The 21887-nt window shown below is 41.0% G+C and overlaps 1 protein-coding gene across 1 annotated transcript in view; it reads left to right on the top strand.

Annotated features, from left to right (window-relative positions):
• LOC124594230 (odorant receptor 43a-like) overlaps positions 1-21887 on the top strand; it is a 69205-nt gene that overhangs the window by 31582 nt on the left and 15736 nt on the right. Inside the window, exon 3 of the mRNA XM_047132596.1 lies at positions 5510-5665. Within this exon, the coding sequence (XP_046988552.1) occupies positions 5510-5665 (156 nt within the window). The remainder of the gene's footprint in view (positions 1-5509; positions 5666-21887) is intronic.

Consider the following 21887-nt stretch of genomic DNA (forward strand, 5'->3'; position numbering starts at 1 on the left):
CAAAATGTAAAAAGTTATAGCTCTGTAACTACAAAGAACATGTAGTCGAACCTCTCAACGAAATTACGCTGCAGTTGATCTGAAACAGAATAAATATCATGTAAGAGTTCCTAACATATACATATAGTTACTTATTGGGTACAAGTAAATTATTTTGCATCAAAACTCCTAGTCCACAATCATACAATTCACCCATTTCTTAAGTATTTTTTTACTTTACCATGCTCTGATTTTATTTTATAGCCAAATCGCTTGATCCTACTTCAGATTACCTTACTATAGATTAACAAAGTGTTCTTCAGTGGTCCCCTGAAAATGAATAACGGCGTTAGATCAGGAGATGTGGGTGCCACTCCACTTCCTCGTCGGCCTATCAACCTTCCAAAAAAATTAATATTACATCCAGGAACTGCCGCATGTCACGATGGTAATGCGACGGTGTACGGTCTCATAGGAAAAAAAAGGAAAGAAGAAAAAAAAACACAATCTTCATCTCGGCACATTTGGTGGATAGCTGGTACAGTTCATTTCTGCGACATGGTAAGGTAATTCACAGCTGTCACTGTCCCTTCGAAAAACAGTGGTCCTACAGGTTCTCTGACGGAGGATAATAACAACTTGTTCTTCCGCAACCTGGGATTTACCTCTCGTCCAGCACACACAGCTACGGCGCTTGACGGTTCCATTCAGTTTAATGCCTTATCGGACGGTACAATGACATGTTGAGAAGTGTCCAAGCAGCGTGCCTCAACTCTTCTCATTGTGCATAACGTTATTAAGAAAATTAGCTTCATTTTCGTTTTTATAGACAATTCGATATGCAAATTAATTATGTGCCAATTTAATCTAATCTAAATCGGGGAGACAGAGGATACTCATGTTTACAGTGAGGTGACAAGTGTCATGATGTACTTCCTAATATCGTGTCGGACCTCCTTTTGTGCATCTTAGTGCAGAAACTCGACATGGCATGGACTCAACAAGTCGCTGGAAGACCCCTGCAGAAATACTGAACTGTGCTGCCTCTATAATTGTCAATAACTGCGAAAGATTCACCGGTGCTGGATTGAACTAATCACTCGATTATGTCCCATAATGTTCAACTGGATTTACATCGGATCATATGGGTGGACAAATCATTAACTCAAATTTTCTAAATTGTTCTTCAAACCAATTGAGAACAGTTGCGGCCCGGTGACATGGCGCATTATCATCCATGAAACGTCCATCGTTGTTTGGGACTTGAAGGCTGTGAATGGCTGCAAATGGTCTTCAAGCAGCTGAATAAAACAGCTACCAGTCACTGACCGAGTCCGTTCCATGTAAACACAGCCCACACCATTAGGAGCCACCACTGTTTTTCACGGTGCCTTGTTCACAACGGGGGTCCATTGTTTCGTGAGATCTGTACCACATTCGAATCCTACCATCAGCTCTTCTCTCAGCCGAACAGGCCACGATATTCCAGTCGTCTAGCAGCCAACAAATACCGTCACGAGCCCAAGAGAGGCGCTGCAGGCGATGTGACGTCATACTGTTAGCAAAGGCACAAACGTTGGTCGTGTGCTGCCGTGCCCAAGTAAAGCCATACTTCACCGCAGCACCCTAACGGGTACGTTCGTCATACGTCCCACATTGATTTCAGCGGCTATTTCACTCATTGTTGCTTATCTGTTGGCACTGACAACTCTCCACAAACATCGCTGCTCTGGGTCCTCAAGTGAAGTTCGTCGGCTACTGCGTTGTACGTGGTCGGAGGTATCGCCTGAAATGTGGTATTCTGGGCACACTCTTGACGCCGTGGATTGCGGTAGACAGAATTCCAAAACGTAATGTGCCATGCGTCTAGCTCCAACTGCTATTCCCCGTTCAAAGCCTGTTAACTCCCGTCGTGCGCCCATAATCACGTCTGAAACCTTTTCAAGTGAATCAACTAAGTACAAATGGCAGCTCCGCCAATACATTGCACTTGTATACCTGATGCACGCGATGCTACCGCCATCTGTATATTTGCATGTCGCTATCCCATGACTCTTACCACCCCATTGTATTTACAATTGCTGTACAACATTAGTGATGATGTGGGTGATTTCTTCGGCTGCCTTCATCTCTGCATTTGTAGACATATCTTGTATATGCATTGAGTATGAGCTGTGTCAGTCTCAGAGCAGAACGTTGCAACTGAAGTACCAAACGAATCTCTCGCTGGCTCAGGAGGTAGAGGAAGCACCGGCTTTTGCGTATGGAAGATATTTGCTGAGCCACGAGCTGGCTGTTGTGCCGCCCGCTTCCTGGAGATTTATCGGGTCACACGCCTCCACCTGACATGTTTACTGTTATCGATCTCTGCAAAACGTTTCTCAGCTAGAAGGAGGATACTTAAACAACATGGACTGTTCACTGTTCTTTGATTCATTCTTAACAGGAACTTTCTGTAGCAGATACAGATCTTAAAAGCTTCCTAAAATACACCAGCAGTCTCTGGAAACAATGGTTACAAGATTCGGCCGCCGGTTCGGCACCTAGCGTAACATTTTTTCTTATTTATATGTTCCGACGATCGAAAATAGCACGCCAAAAGTGATCCTTTTGGGTTTATTGAAACTAGTAACATTAATTTTTCAGACGCAATTATTTGAAACTAGGACATTAGTACACTTTACTGGGACGTCCGCAGTTTCCCTACGTTGCTGGGTGTACAGCGGCGTCAGCAAAATTGTTTCATTGGTGGAACACCAAATGTAATTTTTCTGATTGGCAGCTGCTAATTTGAGGAGTTCCGTTCCTAGAACGGACGCACCCTACGCTCTTTAGACACTTCGGATTGTACTCTTGCACACTTCTGGTGCACACCTCATCCGAGGGCGATGCAGCAGTTCTGCACACACAGGCGCACTTAGCGAGCCATCGGCACCACCAGTAGCTAGCGGATTCATACTTCAAGAATGGTGAGATTTACGGGTGTCACCGGCAGTACAGAGCGCCTTGAACCATCCACACTTCCACTGTTACATTCAACGTCTCAGTAGATGGGCACAGCCTGACAACAGCTTCTTTTCCAACCATGATATGCAATTACTGTTGTCGTTTCATGGAGTTTCGTCAGTGAATTTTTTTCATGGTAGTGAGCTCGACTTTCTATTATGTGCTTCCATTTCCTAAACTTTATCAACCATAGGTCAAGCCAGTTTCATTTCTTTTTCGTTTATTACTAGTGTTTGTTACATCCTGAGTAAGTTCTTTATTGAATTATTTGACAATGTTTACTGTTAATAAACTCAGGGATTTGTATTTGAATTTGATGTTATAGTTAATCACACCTTTGCATAATTACTGAAAATCTGTGATTATCCACGCATTTATCCATGGGTGAACCAAAAATTTGTGTTTTTAATTCCGTTTCAGATATTCAAATTAGTATGGTTCTTATTTTTTATTTGCAACGTACTCCATTACAATTTTTCTAATACTACATGTACAGTACGTGTTGTACGTGTGTCGGTGTGTTTTGACCATGATAAAATGGAGAGGGTGAAATGCGGTGCTGGCACATAGCCTGCTCCTCCCGAATAGCACCAAAGGGGCCGCCAAGCTTAAAGTCCACATACGACGGACCGATCATCGTCAACTATGTCACATGTCCTCACATCACGAGACACTGCGGTGGGTTTAATGTTTAAACCAGGACAATGGCGAAACGTGTGGTGATCAAGAACTTAACACCACCACCTACCCAACCCTTTCCGATCAAATACTGCCACGAAAGTTTCTTCCACAACCATAATTCGAACTGCCTTAAACCTGGTCGAGCGACAACGCACAAGCCTGGCGTTAGCGTCTTCGACCACAGAGGCGGGCAAAGCCGTAGGTAGGTGACGAGCTAACATCTTTAATCTCTCCGTAAAAGAGGGGTAAGGGGGGGAGGGGGGGAGAGCAGTCCGCATAATTAGGTGAGCCCCACCTGTGATTTTGGACATTTGCGTGGTCTTTCGTGAAGTAAGAAACAGTCAACTGACAACAATGATTTGATCTTAGTCAGAATTTTTCTTTTCTTTCGTTGCATAATGTTTGAGATGCGTTAGAACTAGGATTTTATAATTTTCGTTTAAGTTTATGGCGCCAACACTTAACACAGAGATTTTCCTTATGGTTTTCTCTTCTTTTGTGGATTATATTCCACATTCAGTGAATGCCGGCCTCGATATCAGCGTTGTATCTTTTGGATGTATATGTGTGCTATGCACTTTTTGTTCTATTTGCGATTTTTGTTTTGGTGGGTTTTCACAAACGCATTTGAGTAGTTCGTGGTTTTAATGAGAACGTGAAGACCGACGGTCGTTAGCAAGGGTTTAGGCCAAAGTTGATCAAGTAAGAAACATGAGGATAAGAATTGGTAGATACTGGCGAGGAGCAGATACGTTTTTCATGGAATTAGCGAGCACTCTTGGTAATGATAGCAAGGATGAGGTCACGGTCGCCTCACGTCATGCTAAAGCTACAGTAAAAAAAAAAAAAAAAAAAAAAAAAAAAAAAAAAAAAAAAAAAAAATTTGAGGAGAAAGATAGGCCGGACACGCTGCCACAGAAACATACTCGATTTTGTTTGCGGATGTTAACTCCAAGTAGAAGATAGGAGCAGGAAGGCATAGATTTTACTGTATTACAGTTTTCGACAGGAATCAATGAGAGGAAAGTAAGACTAGAAAAGATGATTGCAGGAATTTGACACAAAAATTGGATGAGTTTAGGAAGAGGTAAGAAAAGAAAGGCTAGGAAGGAAGCCATGGAAGGAGCAGCGGAGACTAGGAGGGAAGGAAAATAAACTAGGAAAGTGGTAGAAGAGACAAAGGAAGAGGCTAGGGAAGTGGAGGAGGAAGCAGAAAGGACGAGAAGAGAAATGAAGCAAGGTTAGAAGGTTCAAATGGTTCAAATGGCTCTGAGCACTATGGGACTTAACTGCTGTGGTCATCAGTCCCCTAGAACTTAGAACTACTTAAACCTAACTAACCTAAGGACATCACACACATCCATGCCCGAGGCAGGATTCGAACCTGCGACCGTAGCGGTCGCACGGTTCCAGACCGTAGCGCCTAGAACCGCTTGGCCACTCCGGCGGGCAAGGTTAGAATGTATAAGTAAATAAGTCATAGAAAAAGTTAGGGTATTTAGAAATTAATTTAGGAAAAAATAAGAAATAGCATTAGCAGAAACGAAACAAGACAGGAAAGTAGCGAAGGAAGCAAAGGCTGAAGCTACAGAGAGCAGGAAAGAATCGCAAGCGGCTAAAATGATAGCTATGGAGGTAAAAAAAGGTGGTGGAAGAAACTTGATAGATTAGAACAACCTCCAGTCATGGAACGAGACCTTGAGAATATTAGCGATAAGCAGGAGGTGCAAGAGGAACGAACGTACAGGCAGGAAAGAAGGTCGTGATTTTTATTGATTGCTTTACGTGTGCGGTGGCTCTCTTGGTAGTACGAGCATTAAGAGCACGTTGACTGTCTGCGCAGGGTGAGGCCGTATGCGAGGCGCTGTACAGCTGCGGCTGGATGGAGGCGCCCGCCTGCTTCAGGCGCGCCATGAGGATCGTCATGTGCTGCGCGCAGCGGCCGCTCTCCCTCACCGCGGGCCGAGTGTACGCCATCAACAGGGCCACATTCATCTCCGTGAGTACCACTCCACTCTTTGGTAGGGCTCTGGCTGTCAGGTACAAGGTGTTCAGCCACGACAGTCTGGTACTGCCAATACCGGGAAGGCTGCTTCGTATCGCCGCTTTCGGTCTGGCGCGTTCCTCGTACTGCGGTAGGTGCTAGAGGTGACAGAAGTAGGAACGGCCTTCGAAAGGAGCCTACGAAAATCGTTCAGACAGTGAATCACCTGATACCACCCGTCTGCTTTAAACCATGAAGTTACATCAACTGCCACTTTATGCACCATTCAGGTATCATCAGTTTGCATTTGATTTCGAACTTCTTATTACTTCATTAATAAAGGACAGTGTTATCTGCAAACAATTTAATAGAGCTGCTCAGATTGTCTTGAAAAATGCGTATGCAGAGTGTAACGGGTGTATATGCAGATATTTTTATATAAGGAACCTTAATATGTACATACATCAATGTCTTGGTTGCTTTTGCTCTGCGACGAATAGCCTTCTCACAAAACGTCATGATTCTTACGTTTTGATATTGTCTGCATGGTCGTACTGCACCACGCCTCTCAGTATAGATTAACCGTTTTGTGTCCACACATCCACACTTCAACACCTGACCTCCTGCCCAGGGAAAATTAAGCATTAATGGCTTGCTCTTGCCACATGTAGTGACCAACCTAAAAACATACGTATAGCTACTAATGGCTATAATTAATAGAATGAAAATGACTTAAATATTGATGTGATGTTGTTCAGTACACTGTAATCATTCACCACTGGAAATATCACTACCTGTACGCATTACACACTGCTGCTGTTGTTGACTTCAGTCCGGAAACTGGTTTGATGTGGCTCTCTATGCAACTCTATACTGTGTGAGCCTCTCCATCTCTAAATAACTATTGTAACCTACATACTTCTGACTCTGCTTAGTTTATTCATCTCTAGGTCTCGCTCTACGGTTTTTACCCCACCAAATTTCCCTCCACCACCAAACTGATGATCCCTTGACGTCTCAGAATGTGATTTTCTTAGGCTCCTTTCGAAGGCCGTTCCTACTTCAACCGACACCTTCTTGGTCAAGTTGTGCCACAAATTTTTGTCTCCCGAATTCTATTCAGTACCTTCGCATTACTTACGTAATCGACCCGTCCAATCTTCAACATTATTCTGTAGCACCACATTTCAAAAGCTTCTATCTTCTTTTGTCTAAACTGTCTATCGGCCATGTTTCACTTGCTCACTGTGCTGGGTAATAGCCAGTCAAAGAAATTTTAGGGAAATGGTTTAAACAATTTATTTCAAAGGCTCCAGTCAAATCCTTACAAGTTTTCTCCCAGAGCAACTTCCGCTGTACCTAAGTGACACAAGTTGCCTGCTTTTCAGAACCCAGGCAGTACTGTACAGCTAAAGCTATTGACGAGAGATGTCCTGGGCTCTCTGCTGAAATTGCTAGCAAATTCACACCATTGGTTTTAGCCAATAGCATGTGTGGGATACAGGTCACACGTGTAGACGCTGGAGGATTCTGCGGAGCAGAACACGGTTGCTTCGTTCTCTTGACATCCAGACATCGACTAGTACAGACGTTATTCTGGGGAGGCAGAGCCGCCAGCTCTAAGCCGTGTGGCCGGCCACCAACATAACATGAACCACCACCCCTTCCGGTGCCCACCTATTTAGTTGTTCGTCCTCCTAGAGCGGCATACAACCGGTAACGTCCTCCCTAGGCGCGACCCTCGTGTTCAGTACAGCAAAATATATTCTCTTTTTTGACGAAGTTTCCTGTTTTGTCATTTAACGTCCGCCCGGGATACCCACTCACAAGTCCTGCCACTCGACCTCCTGTACATTGTCGTCATAAGCCGGATGAAACAACCCTCCTCCCTCTCCCTGCACATGTACATTGGTGAGAGAAACGCGATTCGTTCCCACCGTTCGGTCCCTTTTACTTTTGGTCATATTTGACGTTGTGTGGTCGGTCAGTATTCGCTACTGTTTGCTGCGAGCCGAGCTTGGTTGCTGCAGCGCGTCGGCCATGATGCCGCTCCAGACGATGTGTCCGCACATGTCAGCCCCCAGGGCGTAGTCCAGTGCTGCCTGCCGCTCTAACACGTGCACACTGAGAACAGCGAGTCGCGCTTCTCAGCACTCAGCACAAGCCGGCCGCATTAGACAGTCGTAGCTGGCGCAGCTTCTCAGTCGCTGCCAGCTTACACTGAGACGGGCGCCGAGTTAGGAAGAAACTGCATGATGCGTCCGTGCCGCTGAGGCTCACGGAGCGCACGGGAGCGCCGCCCACTGTCTGCGCCGCTTCCCTGCCACTGCATCGCCCACTGAAGCCGCCCGTTGGTTGACTGCAACGTGGAAGGTCAAGAACCATTGCCTCCACGCATCGGGCGAGATGTCCGCGTCGCGGACCATTTTGCTGCTGGTGTTGCTCGCTAGCTACGTGACCCACCTGCCACCGAGCCGCCCCACGTTCGCCACCAGTCAACCCCTCGCTGCCATCTGCGGAAGGGTCCTGGCCTCAACGCCCGGGTCTCGTACTTTCGCCGCCGTGCAGCCAGCCGCCGCGACGCCAATGCCGCAGCTACGCGGGTACCGCGTGCGTACGGCCCTGGCGCGCTGGCCTCAGCCGCCGCCACCGCCGCCGACGCATACTGTGCGTCGCGACGCGTCGAAGTTTGTAAGTGTTGTGATGTACTGAGGCACCACAGCCATTTGCTCAGAGAACAACGCAGTGAGCGAATAAGGAATCTCAAGCAATAAATTATAGTATAAATTTTGAATATTATATATAGTTATTGCCTTTAGAGTTTTGACGTGTCTTTACTTACAAGAACGATTCAAACTTTAAATTTTTGTGAGTGCAGTTATCGGGAGGGACGTTGAATCTATAATTGTTGCTAGATAAGCACTTCAGATGTATGTTGTTTGGATAGTTAATGCCTGTGTAATTTAAACTCATAATCCCGTTGAGCCTGTGGACTGCAGTGAATTTCTTATCTTTGATTTAAATTCTGTTCTCGTAGAAGTATTGCGTGGTTAGTTGTTGAGATGAGAAGTTTCAAGGCGTATATTTCTGAGAACTTTCAATTAATCTCCACGGATTTGTAATAGTAACGTATGTTCAGCAACGATAGAAGCTCCCAGCCGTTCATGCCATTTTATTCCTTTTAGTTTTCGCAGTCATAATTCCATTCTTTTTTCTTTCATCTTTCCTCTAAGCATAATTTCTGTGCCCCGGATGAAAGTAGGTCCGTACTCCTTGCTCTATAGACGTGAGCGCTTCAAGGGTTCTGCAACCCCCTGTGCCTCCATACCGCGTCTGCAAGATTTCCGAAGTCGTTGGCGCAATAAATCGTTGTACTTTGATGGAAGTGTGTTTTTATTGCAAGACCAGGCCAGATGCTAAATCTTCTTTCTCGTCTCTCTACATGCTCTTTCACGATCTGTTATTGTTTTTCCGTCCATGCCTTCCGTTTCTCGTAACGGGCAGTTGCTAAAATTGGTTAAGCCAATGCACGAAGCTAAGATGTATAAACCTATGAACCGTAATAAGAGTTATAATGAATGTTGAAAGAGACCTGATCTTTTGTACGCCTGTAAGTTATTAAGTAAAGATGCGACGACTTTCGGCTATTATCCCCCAGAGGGGAGAGGAGTATTTTTGATGTGAAGAGATGTATGAGGTTGTTTTTTAAAGGTTGTCTGCGAGCAGCAAGAGGTCCTGTGGTTGATGTGGTTGTAGGTAATTATGTGCAGAGAAGAGTTCCTATCAGTTGTTTTAAGTTATGTTATTTCTGTTGTTTAGATAATGTTTTGTCATGGAAGCTGAGATGGATACAATGAAAGCTAATTATGTTGCTAACTGTATGAGACACGACGACTGAGTGACGATATAAGATCTATTTTTTGCTGTCGCCCCCAGAGGTCAGAGTAGAACAGTGAACCATGCTTAATTTTACCATGCAGGTAGTTTCCAGTCGAGACAATGTGTTTCCGAAATCTTTTAAAATGCAGCGTCATGTTACCAGTCAAAGAATACTGTAAGCGGAGATCACATTATATGAACACTTGGACCGCTACAGCTGTCGCGTGCGATAAGCCAGCCACGTAAACACGTTACGATTTCTCTCCCACTTCTTCGTCTTGTCTGTCGTAATTAAATCCAATTTTCATATATTCTTATGATTTATAAGTCATTTATGGCATAGGTTTTGAGTGACAATGTACTGAGAGCATTATAATTTGTATAAATTTTAAATGGTTGCAAACGTTAATAGTTAATAATGGTCCATGTGCATACCTATTTGTACTTTGTGGGGAGCTTAGATATTTCTCAAGATTCTCATCTGCTGTATAGATCTATGAATTTGATTATATGAAGAAATTATGCAGCTTTTTTGTAGATGTTTGATATACTCTATTTCATTCGTAAATCTCTTTTGTTGACAAGCATTTTGTTTCGAAATAATGCATTAAGTTTACCTTATTAAAGTTTTTCCGTAATGCTACTTTTTACAAGCCTGCTTTGTTGAGTGTTTCGTTTTGTTGCTAAACAAAGAATGTTCAGCCCCTCTTTTCGGTGTCCATTCTGTTTGTCTTTTACTGTTCAATAGATTGTGCTAAGAATTTTCATCTAGCTTTCGTAACTAATGTTTTACTGCTTTGCAGGTAAGCTAATTCCACTGACGCTTCAGAAGCTCCGTTATTTTCTTTCAGGGCGCCACTCATAAGGGTTAAAAGTAACTGCATGTATTTAATTCTCATGTCCGCCGAAATGACCGTTTCCCTACAGTCTCTCTTTATAAAACTTCCTAACCTTTGTCCAGTGAAATTAAAATTTGATTTTCTCTTACGTACGTGTTTTACATGTTATGAAGTGCTGCAGTGCTCTATCACACTCCAACACCTACGCATCAAAATTTTCGTCGTGTTGAGGTGACTCTATTGTAGTTCTTATACAGACGAATAGCTAAAACGACTGGCCAGCGTTTTTTTAATTCTGTGTTTGCTGAAATTCAACACTGAGATTTTCTGAGAGATGCACTCTATCACCTGTTTCTGTTTCAAATCTAAAACAGGTACTGTCCTGACGGTCCGAGCTAACCCTTCTTGAGCTTTCTTTTTATCACATAAAAGTTAAGATCCTTTCATGCACAAATATAAAAAATGTAAAGTCAGACGAAAGCTGGCAAGACACATTTCTTTCTTGAACTTTGTCGTCATAGAGGAAAAAATTGAGGTTGTAACCGATCCTGATTTTCTGTTGACAATGCAAGAAGTGCTGTTTCTGGCCTTGTTCTTCAGTCTTTCTCGTTATAATGTTAGTTATGCAGAACATTTCGTTAATAATTATCGTAACAAGTTTGTAGAACACTGTGGTGGAGTGACACCATTGGGAAAAATTTTGTTATCGTGAGCAAATATACTGGGCGTTATGGTGAGATCTTAAACTCCTGGTGTATTTTCTCATTTTATCCCCATAGATATCGGAAATTAATAATTTTTCGTGTGTTTTCCTGCCACAGGGGCAGAATGGTACTGAATCAGCGGATTGCAGATTAACACAGTGTTGAATGGTGAGCAGTATTCTTACGTAAGATAGTGGATATTAACTACTTGTCATAGATCTTTTCAATCTCCCACCCCCCCTCTGCCCCCGAGCTCAGGGGTGTGAAACTTCATAACGACAGAAAGGTGTGGTTTGGGAGAGAGGGACGACTCACATCGAAGCGTGCGCAGAAACGTAGGCAACTGTGTCAGAACTTTATTTTGTTGTCAGAGTTCGCATCTCCCTCTGAAAATGTCTTACAATTTAAAACGTGTTTGGAAGCTATAACCGCCATTTGACTGTACAACAGAATTTATTCCACATTTTAGATTTCGGCCTAAGGCCATTTTCAAGTGTTACAAGATTCAAAAATAATTAGACTCGAGTAGAAATCTATATTGTCGAATAAAACCTGTTATACAGTCAAATGGCGGTTATATCTTTCAAAAAGTTTTATATGTCTGTGTCTCCACACCAAAGTAAAATCCTAAACCTCTGTCTTACCATTATATGATTCATCTGAAACCTTCCGTTGCCCTCCAGGTATCTGTCACGCATACAGCCTTCTCTTATGATTCTTAAACCAAGTATCTGCGATGATTAAATTATGGTCTGAAAAAAATTCTACCAGGTGGCTCCCTCTTTCATTTTTTTCCCGGTGTCCGTATTCACCTGCTATTTTTCCTTCTCTTCCTTTTCTTGTTATCTAATTCCAGTCCGCCACAACACTGAAATTTTTGTCTTTCTGTTATTTCATCATACGTTTCTTCTTCATCATCTACAGAGTTAGCAGGCATATAAACTTGTACTGCTGATGCAGGCATGGGCTTCGTGTGTCTCTTGGCTACGCTAATGTGTTCACTTTACTGTTCATAGCAGCTTATCCGCATTTCTATTTTCTCATTCGTTATTAAACCTACTCAGCTTCCGTGCTGAGTCTGGTGTTGGTGCCACTTACATACATCAGGCTCCTCTCTTTTTATCTTTCCTATCTCGCCATCCTCGGCCTGTCCTTGTTATTTTGCGTCCCAGAAGCTCTTAGGTCTCTAGGGCTATCGCATCTTTCATTTTCCATCCTCTTCCTGTTACATATTGTCAACGGCTTGGAAGACGGAGGAGGGCAGTCTGCAAAGCCTCAACGATGGAAAGGGCGGATGAACCATATTTTCAACAAAAAAGAAGTCCTAACTCGCAAGTGCAGCGAAGATGGAGACCATCGTTACGGTGTAGTTGGCAGATAATTGAAATAATAATCATAAAAAAGTTGCGTCTGTTCTCCATGTCAGGAGAGGCCTAAATTAATGCTGGCAGCAGCTTATGAAATGATTGGCGACACACTTTGTGACAAGCCGGCCGTAAATCCACCATCCTTATGGAAATGCTATCCAAACGTTTTGGTACCACTGTTAGGGCGCCCTCGAAAGCGACCGTCGTTGGTAGGGCCCAGTCAGTGTGTCAGGTATGCAAGCATTATCTTCCAAGCCCTGCGACGGCTAAACAAGAGAGCCCACACTCTGTCTCATTTAACAAAGTCGGAATTATGACTGCAGCGAACTAGCTAAGGCACACGAAAAGAGGTGTATTGATGTCTGTGCAGTTCAAGAAACAAGATGGAGTGGGAAAAAGTCGTATAACATTGATATACCGCTGAACAACCAACGGCGCCGGCGTTGTCGAATCAGCGAAATTCGGTGGTTCTGTCTATGAGCTGCAGCGTTACGGCGACTGCCTTATGACAGCTGCCTACATTGCAGACAGACGAAAAATCCACTTCTTCAGTGCCTGTGCCCCACAAACCGACCTGAGTGCGCAAACCAAAGATGCCTTCTGGGGACTGCTTGACGAGAAGACTATAGAAGTCCCAGCAGTAGACTGCTCCATAGTCGGTGTTGATCTGAATGGACACGTCGGGCAACGGAAGGAAGATCCTGACGCAAATGGTGGACATGGGTATGGAGAGAACAACGATGAAGCCAGCGAATCATCGATTATGCAGAAACTCATGACTTAGTCATAAGAAACAATTGGTTCAAAAAATGCAAAATACACCTAATCACCTATTATACTCGATCAAATGCAACTCCGATTGCCTATGTCCTAGTAAGACGTCAGAAGCTCGAAGATATGTTAGACGCGAACGTTGTCTCACATGAAACTGTCGCAATGTCAACACCGACCAAATTCTAGTCTTAGAATAAACCCAGGTCAGGATTCTCTGCCAGAAAAGGAACATAAAGAATCAAATGTTTGCGCTTCAAGGAGAAGAAGGCTGACGTTATGAGAGAAATTATGGAGCTACCAATTACCACACTCGTCGGTAGCTGGACTAAATTGAAGACCTTTGTTCACGAAGCTGCAGGCCTATTCACGGAACAACGAAACGAGGACGACGAAGGATCATTAAACAACTTGGCTATGGAATTACGATATTAAGGATACCGTACGCAAGAAGAAAAAAAAAATTACCACGAGTTTCTTGCAGACAAAAGGTTATTCAATTGGAATGCTAACAGACGATCCCGTAGAAAGGCGAAGGAAGTCATTGCAGTCACAAAACAAAACGGGTATTCAGATCTTTACACTAAACAAGAGACACGCAAAGGAGAAAGTGACATTTACTGACTAGTCCAATCAAAACATTGGAAAACGGAAGACATCCATCACTTTTACGGCATCAACGACGCAACGGGTGAGCTGTTGGTCGACAGAAAGAAAGCAAGGGAACGCTGGCGGAACTACTTTGAGAGACTTTCTACCGAGGAATTTCCCCATCCAACAGCACCAACCATGTCATATGTTGAAGGGATTAGTTAAGGAAATTAACACTGCTGAAGCTGAGGCTGCTCTGAAGGAGATGAAAAGATTGAATTCCACTGGCCCCCGATGACCTCCCAACAGTGTTATGGTGTTCTCCACAGTGGAATGAGGCACGTTATGTAAAAGATCTTTTCAATCAGGTTATTAAAGAATGTAGAACACCAACAGATTGCTAGTAGAGCATCACTTAACGAGTCTTCAAAAAAGAAAGGAAGGCGTACTGAGTGTTCTGATTACCACCCGATCACATTACTGAGCCATGCGATGAAGATCCTTTCACGTATTCACGACAAAAGGATACGTGAAACAACTCATATCACTAGGAACCGAGCTGGATTTGTAAGAAATTGTGGCACAACTGACGCAAGATTCCGATGGGAAACTATTTTACCTCCAAAATATTTAATTCAAGAGGATGTTATCATCATTTAACCACACAGCAGAGCTGCATGCCCCCGTGAAAAGTTAGGGCTGTAGGTTCCCCTTGCTTTCAGCCGTTTGCAATACCAGCACAGCAAGGCCGTTTTGGTTGATGTTACAAGCCCAGATCAGTCAGTCATCCAGACTATTGCCGCTGCAGCTACCGAAAAGGTTTCTGCCCCTCTTCAGGAACCGCATGTACGTTTGGGCTCTCAACAGATACCCCTTTCTTGTGGTTGCACATACAGTATGACTACCTTTATCGCTGACGCAGGCAAGTCACACCACTGACGTCAAGGCCTGTGGTCCATCTACTCTGTATAGATGAAGAATAGGTGAGGGTGAAAACCAGATATCAGTTCTGTTTTAATTTGTTGACTTTCCGTGAATTACTACGGTCTTTGACCTTTCTGACAACAAATCAGGAATCCAGTCGCACGACTTACATGATATTCCGTGGGCGCGCAGTTTCATCAGAAGCAGGAGCGGTGTCAAAAGCCAATAAGGAACCATGTACAGACCCAACCAACGTTGAGACCCCTATCGATAGCACTCATTACTTTGTATGAAAGTAGATCTACTTGAGTTTCAAAAGAACGGTATTTCCTGAATCGTTGATGACTTTGAGTCAGTATATCCTTTTTCTTTTTTTCAATATAATTCATAACATTTGAAGAGAGTTTGTGTTCCAAAATCCTGATGCAAATTGACATCGGTGATATGGGTCTGTAATTCAGCACATGAAAACAATGCATCCTGGTACATATACACTGGCTATTTAGTCAAACGTAGTGAAGGTTGAAACTTTTGATAATTGCTTGAAAACGCCTGACGGTCGAAATTGGCTAATAACACAGACAATAAATAGATTACAACCTGCTTGCCCCATGTTTTTGTCTTTGAAACGTACTGAGGCAGTGGTCACCCATAAGACTAAAATTCTAAATACTGTTATTTCCTTTTTTATGACCTGAATATTTCGTCCATCAGAGACGTCTGTTCTTTGCACCAATACCAGTCATGTAAGCAAACACGTCTCCACCTGAAGATGATGGTGTGAACAATCGGAACGCATAGTCACAAAATAAACAAGCGACTGACGTAGAAACTCCTTTCATTGTATTGGTGTGACATGTACTTCTCTCCATTATTTAGGTACGAGACGAGTGAAGTGGTGTGGCGCCGTGGTTAGCACACTGGGATCGCGCTTGGGAAGATGACTTCAAATCTGCGTCCAGATATCCAGATTTAGGCTTTCGGTGAGTTTCCTAAATCGCTCCAAGCAAGTGACGGAATGGGCCCTTTTAAAGGGCGCTGCCGATTTCCTTCCACATCGTTAAACCGTTTTCCTTCCTTTTAGGTACAGATATTTATTACTGCCAAGTTTGGAGTGTATGAGAATGGTCAGATTGGGACCTGATTGCATAAATTCTAGACCGGAAGCTGCACATTTTTTAAGCCGTTTCCCTACGCCAAGGATATATACTTCTAAATGACTCATATTGGCAGCTGTTCTTAATTCGAATTCTGGAATATCCGCCTCGTCTTATTTGATGAAGGAAAGTCGCAAAACCATGTATAGAACCTTTGCTTTAGTGGTTCAGTCGTTTACTGCGAGTAGTCACCCGTATTTCAACAGCTTCCTTCAGAACATCGTGCCAAAATAACGTGATCTGTCGTTCATATTTCGTTGAGACCTCTGTAGTTAAACAGTGTTGCGCTACGGCCGATTTTGTTGATTGCTTTTGTGTCTCCTATTCTATTGACACCTTATTTCAAAAGTCCTCACATTCCGTGCTATGTAGGCCTTAACGTGTTTGTATGGAACACGATAGACATCCGCTTTACGGAGCGTCAGGTTCTTTAACCGTAAGTAATATTAAATGAGTTTTCGGAGGTAGATGGAAAACACATATAAATTTTCGCCAAGTCAATATTCTGCCGAGTGAGGTCTATACTTAGCCGACGTACAACATATTTTCCGTTGTCTTAAACTCCATGCGGTGTTCGGTATGTTGGGCCTAAAACCAGTTACCTGGAAGCCGTTGGGGGCGTCTCCACCGTATCCGTTCTTAGTCATTGCATTCTTAAGGTGGCTGAGTATCGAAACTTTTGCTGGGTGCTGTAGAAATATGATAAAAATCAGGTAGACTGATAAAATAAGGAATGAGGAGCATTTCCACATCAGAGAATGACGTCCGTGGTACTACAGGAAGCATTAGTGGATAAAAGCTGGAGCGGGTATAACAAATGAAGCGTTATGGCTACTTTTAGTACTCACCGAAGTTTTCAGTACCATCTTCTTTTCAGTAATGCTTATTCCGATTCTCGGCTACAGCAGGAAGAGAGTCAAGTTTCTCATTTCTGCGTTTATGAAATTTTATAATTTTCCAAACTTGTCTGCAAAAGTAAAAATATATTCCCATGTTGCTGTGAGATAATATTTTACTATGAAAATTGGTTACCCTACTGATTACGGTTTGTAATGCTGTCAACACAAATTGGATTATGTACTAATGCAAAATATGGCCTGGTTTTTGTTTTCTCTTCATTCATAGCAAAGTACATGTATTTCGAATATTTTTCCAAATGTAATTTACATAGTTTTCCATAAAGTTTTACTAACCACTAAATATAAAACCACTGCTACATTTCAGAAACTCATGTATATATTTCATCAATAATTATTAATTACATTTTTGCAAAATCTAAATAACTACCACCTTATAACTACATGTGCTATATTCCGTAATTTTTAAAGTCACACCAAATAATTATTTGGAACAATCTATATTACTATTTTCATCTTTATCTTTTTGTAAACATCAAAATATATATTTGTGTTTAAATTGTGCGCCTACAAGAAGCTCCTGTTCGAATACATGTATCTGAAACTGTACCAAAGCGATCACTTCAGTTCATTTCAGTTCCTCAAGTCAGTGCAGACACATCTTGTCAGCCTCTTTGTGCTGGATGACTGGTCTGAATTTCTACAGTCGCAATATGTTAAAATATGCAATTAAAATTTGTGTTGTGAAATTCTGATGCATCTTTACTATGAAATTAATATCCAGGGATTTAGAGCTACTTCTAGACTGAGTACGAAAAGCCTGAAATCTGGAATTCCAACAAAAATGAATATAATTTTTACCCACATAATTATTCATCTACAAACTTCTAGTTATTGTTGTCTCTTTCCACGTAAATTAGGTATGTAATGAAAGTACTATTAGTTAAAAATGCTAGAAGAGTACATTTTTATGACACAAAGTTTTAGCAGCGATTTTGATGCAGAAGAGAAATGAGCACCATTATATGCGGATCCATAGTCCAAGATCCAGTACGTATTACTGAAGACACTCAAAGCATTTCATGTTTAAGATGAAGGAAGAAAAATATACATGTTTCTAAAAATTTGTTAATCAGCAGCAAGAAGAAGAGAGTACTAGAAGTAAACTGGATATAAGAAAGGTAAAAATACACATGAAGTAGGTATGAAGAATAATCACTGGCTCTCAATGAAAGTTATAAAACCATTAGAAGAATAGTAAGCTTAGCTCCACAAGAAATGAAATCTTAAAACATGTGCCTTTTGGTTTTATTGGTTTTTGGAGTTAAAATTATGGTCTAGTCTGAAGTTATGCACAGTGAAACAGTAGGGAATGTGTCAGATCTGAATTAGACTAAAGAGGGAGCACAAGAGATAAAGAATCCAAACTAGGCAAGATTATTGGAAACATTTTTGCTGAAAACAATAATTAGTTGAGTGAAATGAAGTTAGCAATAATAGACAAAAGTGAACACTTAGAGATTTAATTGTTGGAACAGAATAATCAGTTAGGTGAACTGAAGTCTGAAATGAAAATTTTTCAAAGACGAAATTAGACAGCGAATATTAGATAAGAGTAATCAAATTATAGAAGTAAAAAGCTATCGCGAGTGTAGGGTGAGTGTACATGACAGTGACAATAGTTTTGTTGAAGGAGAGGATCCAGTTGAGGCCACCAGTAATGTTGTTGTACAAGATCATGATTTAAGCAGTAGTGTAACAGTAGAACTAAGCAGTGCATTTGTTGATACAGTATAACCAATTGCAAGATTACCGGTCATCCCAAATAGGAAAACTTCCTATTACACACACAAACCTGTTATCAGAAAATGAGTTGAAAGCAAATCTGGAAAACTAGTGATCTATATATTGAATATATGAACAGGACCAATGATTAAAGTGTCTCCATGTTATATCAGTACAGCGAAGAACTATTGGCTATTTTAAGGTCTTTTGAAGTTATTTACTTTTAAGATGGTTTGAAAAAAACTAAAAACTATTTTTGGCAACATATTGTAATTATGGAAATATATTGTTACTTTTTAGTAACATACTTACATACAGATTCAAATAAGTTCAGTTAAAAACACCTTAACGTTGTCTCCTTGGTAATATGTGGTAAAATGCTATATATGGAAGCGTTATAACATTGGGTTGCTAGTAAAACTATGGCAGTATTTGAAACTGATGGGGTACAGGAAAATGGTGGTGAAAAACGCTAATAAAGATATGCCCAGGGTGTCACGAGTTATGTTTGTGATTAGCATATGGTGAACTGAAGGTCTGGAAGCTAAAGCACTATTACTTCTAAAATTTTCTCTTTCCATCCTGCAGGTGTTCTCAAAGTCATGCGTTTAACCTTTCAAATTATATTCTGCTATCGATTTGTTGGCTTCTTGTGTGGAAATCCTGTAATAAGTATAGCAATTTTATCTGATAAAATTAATCTCAATAGCAGGGAAAATTATGTAGTATTTGAATCTACTGAATCTGAAAGTTTCTTGCTTGTTAAAAGTAAGAGTTTAATTCTGACTATGTTTAAGAACTCTTTGGACATGAAATAAGTGTTGTTGCACATTGAAATGTTATTCTGTATTAATTTCAAGAAGGTTGAATGAACAATAATTTGGTTATATGTGGGGAACGTCTATGCTCTGTTCAAACAAATTTAGCATCAGGTCTGGTTTATTTACACAGACCATAACATCATAGTATATTCCTCAAACCAAGAAACCTCTCACATATCAACTTATTCTTGAAGCATTTCTTTTAAGTACTTATACAGCTCTTAATTATGACAATATGGTCACTGTTGTGACCTGATAAACATCTTTACTACTAACCTTTCACAATGGTGTGAGTATAGAAGCAAAGTTGATACAGTTTATGAGAACTAAAGCGTCTCCATGTCCTTCACTTTCTCACACTGATACTTCAGATGCTTTCACAGTAGCCATATTAAATGGCTAGCTATAATCACAATAAAATAGTAAAATTTTCAGTCTAACTTATCGTATTACAAAAACCAAAATTCTTTTGCAAACTGCACAAAAATTCTCCAAAAGCAGTGATACTTCACATCTATTTACATTCTACACATTCCAACTGAGGTGTTGCCTTTTGGATTAGTAACTGTCCCTAAAGTTGGAAGAATCAGCAATGACCAGTGGCATGAAGAAGCAGAAGGCACTGCAAATCACTGCATTGAAGACGACACACAATGTGTGTCCACAGGACATATGGCCTGTAATCGAGAAACTGTCTTCATGATCTCTCCATTGGCAAAAGTTGTCAACAAGTTAACCACCCGGACCTTCAGGAGCCTACTGCCGAGGGGGAGGCACCATGCGAAACATATTGAAAAACCAGTCAAAGGATAACGTTCTATGAGTTGGGGCATGGAATGTCAGAAATTTGAACATGGTAGGGAACCAAAAATCTCTGAAAAGCGGAACGCTAACGCTTAGTCTAAATATAGTGGGTGTCAGGGAAGTGAAATGGAAAGAAGACAAGGATTTATGGTCAGACAAGTTTAGGGCAGTATCAACAGCAGTAGAAAATGGAATAACAGAAGTAAGATTCGTATTGAATAGGAATGTGAGACATAGAGTAAGTTACTGTGATCAGCTCAGTGATAGGTTTGTTCTCATCAGAATGGACAGCAAACCAACACTGACAACAGTAGTTCAGGTATTCATGCCGGCGACACAAGCTGAAAATCAGGAGATAGAGAAAGTATATAAGGATATTGAGTGGGTAATTCAGTATGTAAAGACAGATGAGAATATAATTGTCATGGGGACTTGGAATGCTGTTGTATGGGAAGGAGTAAGAGAAAGGGTTATGAGGGATAATGCACTTGGTGGTAGGAATCAGAGAGGAGAGAGATTTATTGATTTCTGCAGTACTTTTCAGATGGAAAAACATATATTGTAATTAGTTATGTGAAATTTATAATTTACTGTCTGCTTTTAATGACATATTCTGAGTTATGAAAAAGTATGCAAAATGTTTTACATCCAAGCATAAAATTTTATGCCATTTCATACCAAAGTTTGTCTTTATTACCTGAACATTCTTTTAAAGAATCATTGTAGTTAAATGTAAAGACGATTTGCCTTGAAAATTTTACACTAGCGAACTTCTCAAATTGTGGAATGACAAACTTTTATAAAATCGTATGCTCCACAGAGTCATGTAATCACATTCTTATTCTAAGCTCAACATTGTGTGAGCGGATTTCATAACAAAGAGTTAAGAAAATGTTCTGGGTAATGCTTCTTCACTTTCATTAGGAAAGCAATGTCATCAGAATTACTTAACAATGGTGTCCTTTCTGAAATTTGCAGTACAATCTTCTGTGCAGTAATGATTATTGAAATTTTTGGCTAAAAAAGTACGAGTGTCAAATGTGGGTTTTACAACCTAGACTATTTTTGTCTACTGAAAATCTATCACAGCAGCTGCACCATGGCAATAGTGTATGAGGATTTATAATGAGACTAATGTTTCTCTATTAGTGATGTTATACATTTTGCATTTTCGAAATTTTATATCTTTCCACAATCGTCTATCAAGTAATAGCAGTTTTTACATTTCTGGGAGATAATGTCGTGCTATGAATATTAGTTGTCCTATTGATTCCGCTCTGTAATGATGTGAATCCAAATTGCAATATGTACTTTTACAAAATGTGGCCTGATCTCTCCATTGGCAAAAGTTGTCAACAAGTCAACCATTCAGACCGCCAGGAGCCTACTGCCGAGAGGGAGATAATTCATACCAAAGGCCATATATTTCTAATGTTTTTCCATGTGCAATTTACATAATTTTCCATAAAGTTTTATTATTTGCAAAGTAGAAAACTATTTGTATATCGAAAAGACTTGAGAAATTTTTTCAGTGATGTTTATTAATTTATGTTTTGTAAAAGCTAAATACATATTGCATTATTTATGCAGTATTTCCAATAATTTTAATGATTGCGCGTCACAATTATTTAAAAGCATCTATATTACTATTTTCATGCTTATATTTTTGTGAACATCAGAAGATTGAATCTATTCATTTAGTTTGAACAGAAAATTAATGCAACAATTAATCTGATCA

Source organism: Schistocerca americana, chromosome 2 (assembly GCF_021461395.2).
Source record: "Schistocerca americana isolate TAMUIC-IGC-003095 chromosome 2, iqSchAmer2.1, whole genome shotgun sequence".
In the NCBI taxonomy this organism is placed as follows: Eukaryota; Metazoa; Arthropoda; class Insecta; order Orthoptera; family Acrididae; genus Schistocerca; species Schistocerca americana.